An 11,102-nucleotide genomic window follows, 5' to 3' on the forward strand; every position below is an offset into this window, starting at 1 on the left:
GGATGAAGGAAAATAGATCAACTGAAAACTCCACATCAATTTTTGGGAGGGTTTTTAAAAGTGTTTTAGTAAATTCACGTACGTGTATGATGTTGCACGAGCTCCTTTAGTGAATTGAAAGATATCTTGGTCGTGATATAGAAACCACCACAGTCCAAGTTTCGGATCCTGTAGTGCTTTACTCCTTCACCCATGTTTTGGTCAAAGTCTCTGATTGATAAGGAGTATGACCCTGAAAAATATAGTTGCAAACATACACCCAAAAGTCATGAAAATGACTTTTACTTTTACCTGTTTGACCTTGCAGCAGGTATATACTGTATTCATAATGAAATCACAATAGCATCAGCAGCTTTGAAAAAGGGAAAGTTTCAGATTATTTGGTCTTTCTTTTGGTTGGTGTAAAACCTCTGAACACCAATCAAGAGTGCTTCTCTCCTATAAAATGTTTTGCTCATAAGGTCTCAGATCAAAGTGCTAAAAACCACGAAACCTTTTCCTCCGGAATAGAGTTGGCCACAGCCAGCCGGACCCACATTTTGGCCTACGGCAATTAGCTTGTGACCCAATTTATAGTTATTTTGCAAAAGTAGTACACTACACATTTGATGTGCACAATTCTTTTCAGTGTCCAAACTAGAAAACTAATAGTAAACCTCTTTTAGCCATCAACGTTCACCCCTAGTTTATAATCAGTTTATTATCATAAAATCAGTTCATTCTTATGGTGTAAATATCAACAATGATAATGACAATGATGATAATGATTATTGTTATCATCGTCGTCGTCATCATTATTATTATTTTATCGACAATACTCCCTGACGCCAACCCTCCATTGTTTTGTCTCCATGTTTGATGTATTTTCTTCATTTGTTTGTTATTTGGGCTACCTGTCAAATAGAAATTTGCAAACATAAAGGTGATGCAAATGGGATTTTAGAGGTTTGGGTGAATTTGTGGAAAAATTACATAAAAAACATAGTATAGTCCTGTATTAACACCTACAGTGCTGCCCAAAAGTATTGGCACCACTGCAACTTTGTCATATAATACTCAATTTCTCCCAGAAAATGATTGAAATAACAAATGCTTCGGTAGTAATATCTTCATTTATTTTGCTTGCAATGAAAAAACAGAAAAGAGAATTTAAAAAAATTAAATCATTATCATTTTACACAAAACTGCAAAGATGGGCCGGACAAAAGTATTGGCACCCTCAACCTAATACTTGGTAGCACAACTTTAGACAAAATAACTGCGAACAACCGCTTCCGGTATCCATCCATGAGTTTCTTACAATGCTCTGCCGGAATTGTAGACTATTCTTCTTTGGCCAACTGCTCTAGGTCTCTGAGATTTGAAGGGTGCCTTCTCCAAACTGACATTTTCAGATCTCTCCACAGGTGTTTCTGGGATTCAGGTCTGGACTCATTGCTGGCCACTTTAGAAGTCTCCAGTGCTTTCTCTCAAACCATTTTCTAGTGCTTTTTGAAGTGTGTTTTGGGTCATTGTCCTGCTGGAGGACCCATGACCTCTGAGGGAGACCCGGCTTTCTCACACTAGGCCCAACATTATGATGCAAAATTTGTTGGTAGTATTCAGAATTCATAATGCCATGCACACGGTCAAGCATTCCAGTGCCAGAGGCAGCAAAGCAACCCCAAAACATCAGGGAACCTCCGCCATGTTAGAGTGTGAGGACTGTGTCCATGTTTGACTGGGAACCGTTTTCTTTTCTTTGAAGGCCTCATTTTTGTCCCTGTAAACTCACTGTTGAGGGCTTTTCCCTTTTGTCTTCCGAAACGTTTTTGGCTTTTCTCAAGTAAGTTTTGGCAAACTCCAACCTGGCTTTTGTATGTCTCTGGGTCGGAAGTGGGGTCTTCCTGGGTATCCTACCATAGAGTCCCTTTTCATTCAGACGCCGACGGATAGTACGGGTTAACACTGTTGTACCCTTGGACTGCAGGACAGCTTGAACATGTTTGGATGTTAGTCGAGGTTCTTTATTCACCATCCGCAAAATCTGTGGTTGAAATCTATCGTCAATTTTTCTTTTCCGTTCACATCTAGGGAGGTTAGCTACAGCGCCATTGGCTTTACACTTATTGATGACACTGCGCACTGTAGACACAGTACCATTCAGGTCTTTGGAGATGGACTTGTAGCCTTGAGATCGCGTATGCTTCCTCACAGTTTTGGTTCTCAAGTCCTCAGACAGTTCTTTGGTCTTCTTTCCTTTCTAAATGCTCAATGTGGTACACACAAGGACACAGGACAGAGGTTGAGTCAACTATAATCTATTTTAACTGGCTGCAAGTGTGATTTAGTCATTGCCACCACCTGTTATGTGCCACAGGTAAGTAACAAGTGCTGTTAATTACAGAAATTAGAGAAGCATTTTTCAAAGGGTGGCAATACTTTTGTCCGGCCCATTATTGGAGTTTTGCGTAAAATAATAATGATTAAATTTTTTTTCCCATTCTCTTTTGTGTTTTTTCATTGCAAGCAAAATATATCAAGATATTACTACCAAAACATTTGTAATTGCAATCATTTTCTGGGAGAAATTGAGCATTATCTGTCAGAATTGCCGGGTGCCAATACTTTTGGCCAGCACCGTATACTCATATCCTCATTAAAATTTAATGGGTTCTAATAATTGTATCTGTATAAAAAAGGGTCTATTAAACAATAAAGCTAAAAGAGCCCTATGGATTTTGCATACTGCTGGTACTGTATGTGTTACTGTTGTGCAGCGTGATCACATTAATCCATCACCTGGTGTTGTCTCACTCTCACGAATCAAGAAGGAGCCCATTGTGTTCCCGGGAGCGAGCAGGAGCCTCATGGAATCATTTCGAGAAATATTCTTAAAGAACCACCTACAGCACAAAAACGACACACCCCAAAACGAACAGTAATTGACCTATTTCAAGATGATGAGCAGGCAAGATGAAGGACAAATGACTGGAGGTCAGCATCTTTATCAATATACTGTATTGCCCGTGTGACGTACGGTTCTGTCTCCAGTGAATTCATTGCAATAAAGTTGTATGGAATGTGGCCTCTCTGTCCTGTGGTGAGAGACTCTGCCAAATACCACTCTGGATCATCCCTGATGGTAAAAACACCAAAAAGTACCAGTTAGATACATTTGTCTTTATGGTCAAATTATTACTATTTATAGAATTTTATTATGGTTACCATAATTTTTCTCCAGACCTGTTTCATTTATTTGATTTTTAAATGTTGACTTGCAGCATCAGACTTTTAATGTTGATTTTAATCAACATTTTATTATTGTTAGAGATGTCCCGATCCCGATCGATCGGGTCCGATCACGTCATTTTCAAAGTATCGGAATCAGCAAAAAAAATATCTGCCATGCCTTTTTTTTTAATATATACAGTATATATTTTTTTAATTAAATCGTTTTCTAATTGTATTTAACGTTATAGACATAATATGTTTCACTCTTCCAGAGTCTTTAGGCTTAAGGTTGGGTTATCAAATTTATCCTAATAACGGTGGTAATTAATTTTTTAAAAAATGTATCACGTTAAAATATTTAACGCAATTAAGGCATGCGCTGCACGACCCACTCACGCATTGTCGTGCTCAATCTGTAATGGCGCCGTTTTACCTATATAGAGAGATAAAAGGCAGCGTAAAATGTGAATTTTGGCAGCCTTTGGAGCCTTTATTTAATTAGCTAAAACCTTATAATCCCTCTCCCTACGATTAGAAATATCATGGGAAGCAATGTGGGGAAGCAAGGTAGCAATTGATCTTTTTCTTAACACCTTATGTTATTTGCCAACGCAGAGAAGATATATCAATTGGTAGAACTACGCACAGTCATGGTTCCACTTCCCATCATGCATTTGGGCATGACTACAGTATCATTTACTGAAAGCTCAACAAATACACTAGATGGCAATATTTAGTCACAATATACAAAGTCACAAGTCTTTCTCTCCGTGAATCCCTCTCACAGAAAGAATGTTAATAATGTAAATGCCATCTTTAGGATTTATTGTTATGATAAACAAATACAGTACTTATGTACCGTATGTTGAATGTATATATTCGTCCGAGTTTTATTCATTTTTTTCTTAATGCATTGCCAAAATGTATATGATCGGGAAAAATTATCGGGAATGATTGGAATTGAATCGGGAGCAAAAAAAAGCAATCGGATCGGGAAATATCGGGATCGGCAGATACTCAAACTAAAACGATCAGGATCGGCTTGGGAGCAAAAAAACATGATCGGAACAATCCTAATTATTATTATTTATTATTATTATTATTATTTTCAAAACCTGTCCTGTTCAGCTGCTTTTACATAGAGAATGGGAATCTGAGTGTCCTTATGGTCTGAACAATTTTAATGTATCACATGGAAGTATGATATACTCCCATTGTGATTATTCCTTGTGTTTCGTTTTTTAGGAGAAAGCAGCGAGCAGGAAGGGGTTATGAAGGGCAGAAAGGAAAATGGATGAGGAGAGACAGCGACAGACAAGGAGAAGAACAAACAAAAACAAACACATGAAACGCCTACACTACCTATGAAAATAGTGGGGCTATCATTAGCTGATTGTATTTTCCGTGGACACCATGTAGGGGGTGTAGATATGTTGACATCCTATTCTATGCCCCCTGATCACTAATCCTGGCACCGACTGTCTTGCTACTTGAGTGTGTCTAATTGCACCCAGTTATGTGTAAATCCCATCAGACATGTGATAGTCCTGCAGACAAGTGTAAATGCTGCGCTGAACCCGCCCCAGAGCCACAGCACCTCCCCAGCCAATCGGGGGGGTGAGCCAGCGCGGCCCATCCCTCCTCCCGCAACTCCGGCAAGGGGGCCACCGCTATCCCCCGAGACCCAGCATGGTTCCCATGCCTCCATGAAAAGGACAAAAGGAAGACTAAAAATGTGATTTTTAATCACATTTTTAGTCTTCCTTTTTTCAGATTCAAATGATTGCTGTGACTTCCATCAACAGATGCGTACCAGCCGTTTTCTGCACTTTCTCATCCTACTGAATGGTAAAATGTCAAAACCTTTGACCAAAAGTGTAGTGTCCGCCTTATGCCTGAGGTCAGCTAGCACCCCGTAACCCTAACAAGGATAAGCGGTGTTGATAATGGATTGATGGATTAATTATCCTCACACTTTTGAAAGTACTGCATTTTTTAAGAGTAATTTTAAATAATTGGAAACACTGTAATTCAGTTTTATTGTATTACTTACACAATTCGGATTGTTACTGTGAAAGTATGATACGGTGCTTGAAGTGCATGATATCTAAAGTACAGTAAGTTACTAGCAATAGTATTAAATGTCGAACGGTTTATATGTGCAAATTTGGAATTAATAAATATTTTTTAGAAAAGAGGAAGGTGTTTCTTTTTCACTTTATAAATTTCGAAAATAGAACCTACTATGATAGTACATTTTAAATTTTTGTTCTTTGGGTTATCTTATTTTAGCAAATATAGAACTGAAGTTCTGTTTCACGTGTAGCAATTTATTTCCCTCTTAACTTATCATAGAACATCCTACAAGTTGACAAATCCTCAAACATTATTCACGGAGTAGTAGATAGAGTTCTGATGTGTGTAAGGGATAAATTAGTTGGATGACCGCACAACCGTACAAAGAACTCCAGCTAGGGGCTCTAAATTCTTCAACTGTCTTTTTTTTTTTGGTCATCAAATGAGCATTCATCCATTGCAAGTAAAAGAAAAGTCATGAACAAAACCTTTGAGGAAAAACAAGATATCCTCCATGTTGAGACTTCACCTGTTAATTATCTTGAGTTTTTCTCCCTTTTCAAAGCCCAGGTCACCATCATGGGTGGGTTCATAGCTGTAGCAAGCCACTGCCAAGTTTTCTGCAAGAGGATTACCCATTAGTGTTAAATCAAATTTTCCAAATGGCTGATCGTGAATGCCTGTTGGAAGATTTGAGTGTAACCAGTCGGGAACTAAAGGTACAGTGCCAATGTAAAAAGGTTCATGCAGTACATGAATTAGTCATCTCAGTCAATATCACTAGACAAAAAACAAAAATTAACCGCTTGACACCAAAATAAAAACCAATAATAACTCAGTGGCTGGCATTGACAGCGAAAGACGTCAAATACATTTAACATACACATTTACATAATACATTGGAATCGAACGGTTACTGCCAACCCTCCCAGTCAAATTAGATTGGACTTCTATCACCGTCAATGTCAGTCAAACTTGATCACTCAATGCCAGCCATGCATCCTAGTTGAAATGGATTTAAAATGTTTATCACTGTCAATGTCAGTGAATGTGTCGTGTTATTAAAAATAAAATCTTTTACAGTACTTGTGTTTTTGCTTTCAAGCAGATTCTGAATCAAGTTGAGAAGGTCAACTAAACAATACTGTACATTTACAAATAATAATAGATAAATGATAATAAAATAAAAGACAACCACACAAAACAAAACAAAACCCCCCAAAAGAAATAATAGTGCAAATTAGTGACAACAGGCATCTATATATGGTAAAAAAAAAAAAAACATTGAAAAATAAAAACATTGAGGCTGCTTATATCTGGAATTTCATTAATTCGCGACATTAGCCATCAATGGTTTAACAGTTACATCTTGCTAAATTTTGTTTGAGAGAGGATATCTAATGATTATTGTTACCAGGTAGAGGAGATGAAGGTGATGAACTCTGAGATGGAGATGGAATTAGCTGATGTGTATACTGGTGAAAGAGAACAAGAGTACATGCATTGTACAGTTATTAAAAAAAATAACAGAATATTGAGCACCTTACCCATAATGCTAACATTCATGACAACAACATTTCTTTAACTATACTTAGCAAAATTTAAGCAAATCTGATCCCATATGAAACACTTTTACTGTATTGTGTAATAGTATTCTAAACACTTTGTAAGTGAAATTATCTTAGTACACTTTTTTTCCTATTGGGTTTTGTGGCTTAACACATCCTGCTGTACCAACAGTACACAGTATATCATACATGCAACTTGAAAAGCACGTACTGGGTTGCAGGATTGTGGCGGTATGGGACAGTTGCAGTGCTCACAAATTTCATCACAGTTCTCGATCCATTCACCATCTGAGTATTCCGAACTGCAGTTACATCCCATCTTTTCTGCAAGTTGATCAAAAAGCAACACGGCAGCATTTTGGGTTATGTGCTCTTGAACTAATTTAATAAGGGATATATCTGTATTACTACGTATGTTGAATATCAATCTGGTTTGAAAGACTATAGTTTTAAAGTTTTTTTTAAAAACAGCCTTCATCATCACAGCGTATTTGTGTTTTAAAATTCAAGATTTGTTGTAAACCACTCACAATTCATCCAAGAACAGCTTCAATTCCTTAGTTTTAAGACCATCATGTTGGATCATTTTATTATTCTTACTCAATTACAGTATAATCTTGAGATGCTCGTACTGTATTTAACCTTTTTGTGCACTTATTACGTTTTTTTTTTTTTTTTTTAATTTATAACTCTTACACGGCACTCATTTAACTCATTGGCTGCCATTTACGAGAATGAGCGTTCGTTCATTGGCTCCTCCGAGTGAAAAAGGATTGGCTGTCTTGCTTAGTCAGTGGCACTGAAACCTAATCATTCCCAGCCAGTCTTCTCAGTTTGAATGAACTGAAGGTCTATTGCCATCAATGGCATGCAATGAGTTGAATACTATTGAATACTATGGATGAAGTTAAAGTGTAACCATGTTGTGTATGTTTCTGTTTTTATTTTTTTAAATTAATTTGGCTTTTGATGAATAGTAAAAATTCACAAAACTATGCATAATCATTAAAATAGTATTAAAAATATACAATAATTATTAATCATTTCAGAGATTATAGAGTACAGATGGCTTATAATTAAGTGTTTTTTTTTTTTTTTTTTTCAAATGACTGAAAATTGTCACTTGCGCCATAAAGGGTTAAAAGTCCTAACTTTTGAATAGCAGTCCACTGTAGTGACCACTATCCCTGAAAGGATTAAATAGACAAAGCAGCATGTTCTTGTGCCCTAAATTGCGTTTTTATTTATTTATTTTTTTCAATATCACATGGTTCCCATTGGATCCGAACCAGCTCAGAAGGCTGATTGCAGCATTTGTCTCCCCCCAAAGTCTTAAAAGTCATGGGAAAATTGGACTAAGACTCCAAGGAACAAATCAAATGACTTTTTCCCTACTTATCTTTTCTTATACTCTCAGTGGAGAGCATTTTTCTATTAATGCCGACAAAGTCAAAGTTTTCCTATTGAGGGGTTCCTCTTATGACCTAGAGGTGAAGGTCTTCCCAAATCAACAGTTTGCTCTTGTTTGCATGTTTTTCTATGCAGATGGATCTTAATGTGCCTTATTCAACTGACAAAAGAAGGATTTGTTTATTTTCGCAAAACTAATGAATACTTCAATAAATACAGCCGCAAAAATGCTGAAAATTTTCTGATTGCTGAAGTCAAATTAGTTTAATTTGTATAGCTAGTGGAAAAGTCTACAATTCCAGATTTTATATGATCTGTAATTTTAAATGATTTTTCTGGCTGTAGACTTAACCAGAAAAACAAAACAAGCAAACAAACAAACAAAAATTATAGACATTATACTGTTTTCATTCAAGCAAAAGAATTTCGATTTGAGAAGTTCCTTTTACGTATGACCTAGAGGTGAAGGTCTTCCCAAATCAAGTTTGTTCTTGTTTGCATTCTTATTCTATGCAGATGGATGTTAAACTTGTCTCATTCAACTGACAGGATTTGTCTATTTTCGTAACACTTTAATGCATACGTCAATAAATAAAGCACCAAGAAAATGCTGAAAACTTTCTAACTGCTTGAAGTCAATTTAGTTTAATTTGTATAGCGAGTGTGAATGGTCTACAATTCAAGATTTTATAGGATTTGTAATTTAAAATGCTTTGGCTGGCTGTGGACTTAACCTGAAAAACAAAACAAACAAAACATATACAGTGGGGAGAACAAGTATTTGATACACACTGTATATAGACATTATGCGTTTTTCATTCAAGCAAAAGAATTTTGATTTGAAAGGACCATTCCAGTTTGCCTGTCACACCTTTTCAGTATGTAAATCACAAATGTAAAACTCACCTTTTTTTGTATAGGAATCTTGTCCAACATCAAAATTCAGGTTGCGCCATAGGTACTTTATGTAAAAGATGATATTCAACAATCTCCTCTTGCCACCCGTGCCTGGCTGTGAGTTTTATCATCCGTTTGTCTAGTTAGATATGTCAAGCAGTTCTTACGTACACAGACGGAGGTAGTGGAGGATAGTGGCATGAGAACTTCCTGTCGTTGAAAGGATGAGGGTTGCTCTGCAGTTGTTAACAGGTGCTTGGTGTGCAAGTGTTTGGCATACTTTGAGCACTTTACTCTTGGAAGTCAGTACTGCCAATGTGAGAGTGTGGTGTGCATTGTTTTATTTTAAAAAAATATTTACTTTTAGTAGTAAAGGTCACCATGAATAATTAAAACAAAAAACAAAAAAACAATAATAATAAATAATAAAAACAATAATAATAATAAAAAAAATTATACACAATCATTGTGAAGATCAAAACAATATAACAGAAGACAAACATATTAAAGACCTACACATTTTAATTGAAAAACTTAAACGTGTTAAGGGTGAATTTCTTATTGGAAAGAATTGAAAACAGCTCACTGAGCTTTCGTTATTCTGCACCAGTGCACCGTTCTGCTAACTTGTTGCTGGGCCGCAACTTCATGGTGAGGATCTGCGGCAACAAAGTGTGCGATAGCAGGAAGTGGTATTGTGTCTGTTCTAAGGACCACCAATGCGCACAAGTTTCTTTCTTTCTTCATTATTGATTTTTTAAAATATGTATATGGCGGAAAACATAGACAAGACAGAAAAAGCAGTTTCTGCTCTTGCACCCCTCTTTAAAGTAAACTGCTGTATTTTAAGCCAAAAGAACGCTTGTGTTTGATAGAATAATATGTCTATATGCTGCAATTGCAGATTTATGGCACATTAAGCCCCCAAACTATTTTTAATTTGTCCGTTTTACCCTGGAAACCCCTGTTTACAGACGCCGCGCAACCGCTTTTGTTTCAACCCAGCCATAAAATGAAGGTAATTAATTATATTTATTCTTCAAAATGTCTGTTATTTTTAGATTCGAATCATTAATTGATGTCTAATATTTCGCTTAAAAAAAAAAAAAAAAAAAAAAACGACTTTAAAAAATTATTCACTCGTATATTTTAAACAAATTACGTCACAATGAAAAAAATGGCATCTGTAAAAAAGTCACGGATATCTATCTCATAACTATCATTTAATTGTATTGTTTTTTTTGTGTTACCGTCACATTTTCTCCAATATGTTAGATGATCATCGATCCAAACAAAGAAAGTTGAAAAAAAAAAATGTTTAAAAGGGTAAATATATTCATTCATTCATTTTCAATGCCACTTTTCCTCACGAGGGTCATGAAAAAGAAAATCTCGACCACTCCTTGATGTCTGCGATTTCTGCATCGCAACCCTTGTTATATTACCATGTTTTACCCATAAAATCCCCCATACATCCAGTTTGGGCCATTCACAGCTGTGTTTTAACACTCAGTGATACATGCTACATGGAGTTTTTGGATCGAAACAAGGTAAGTACGCGATGATATCTCGTTAAAGTCATGGCGTCTGTAATTCTGCTCTTACCTCCAGATAGGGTTTTGCTGTTTAAAAAATTTTTTTTAAATGCCCTCCTGTTCAAAATTTTTCTTCCCCCAGAAAATGGAGATTTTAAGCTTTCCAATGATGTAACACACATGCATATTGGACAATTTTGAAATTTGGCCAAATTGGGGGTCTCAGAGCGGAACTTCAAGTCACCTGAGTGTTTTCCACCATATACTCAATCTGGACATGCAATATTCAAATATAGTAATCAAATAGTTTTTATTTATTTATATATTTTTATGAAAGCAAAAGAATTTGCTCCTATAAGGGAGCTTATGTTATGCTTATGCAGGTGTGCCAAATGAAATGGGT

At 36.2% G+C, this 11,102-nt stretch overlaps 1 protein-coding gene across 1 annotated transcript in view; it reads right to left on the bottom strand.

Annotated features, from left to right (window-relative positions):
- Positions 1-9,394, bottom strand: part of lck (LCK proto-oncogene, Src family tyrosine kinase) — a 34,849-nt gene extending 25,455 nt beyond the window's left edge. Inside the window, exons 1-7 of the mRNA XM_057858833.1 lie at positions 9,174-9,394; positions 7,069-7,181; positions 6,704-6,764; positions 5,819-5,909; positions 3,020-3,118; positions 2,782-2,885; positions 83-232 (exon numbers count right to left, since the gene is read on the bottom strand). Of these exons, the coding sequence (XP_057714816.1) occupies positions 83-232; positions 2,782-2,885; positions 3,020-3,118; positions 5,819-5,909; positions 6,704-6,764; positions 7,069-7,176 (613 nt within the window). The 5' untranslated portion in view covers positions 7,177-7,181; positions 9,174-9,394. The remainder of the gene's footprint in view (positions 1-82; positions 233-2,781; positions 2,886-3,019; positions 3,119-5,818; positions 5,910-6,703; positions 6,765-7,068; positions 7,182-9,173) is intronic.
- Between the last annotated feature and the right edge of the window lie 1,708 nt (positions 9,395-11,102).

Source organism: Corythoichthys intestinalis, chromosome 15 (genome assembly GCF_030265065.1).
Source record: "Corythoichthys intestinalis isolate RoL2023-P3 chromosome 15, ASM3026506v1, whole genome shotgun sequence".
Classification (NCBI taxonomy): domain Eukaryota; kingdom Metazoa; phylum Chordata; class Actinopteri; order Syngnathiformes; family Syngnathidae; genus Corythoichthys; species Corythoichthys intestinalis.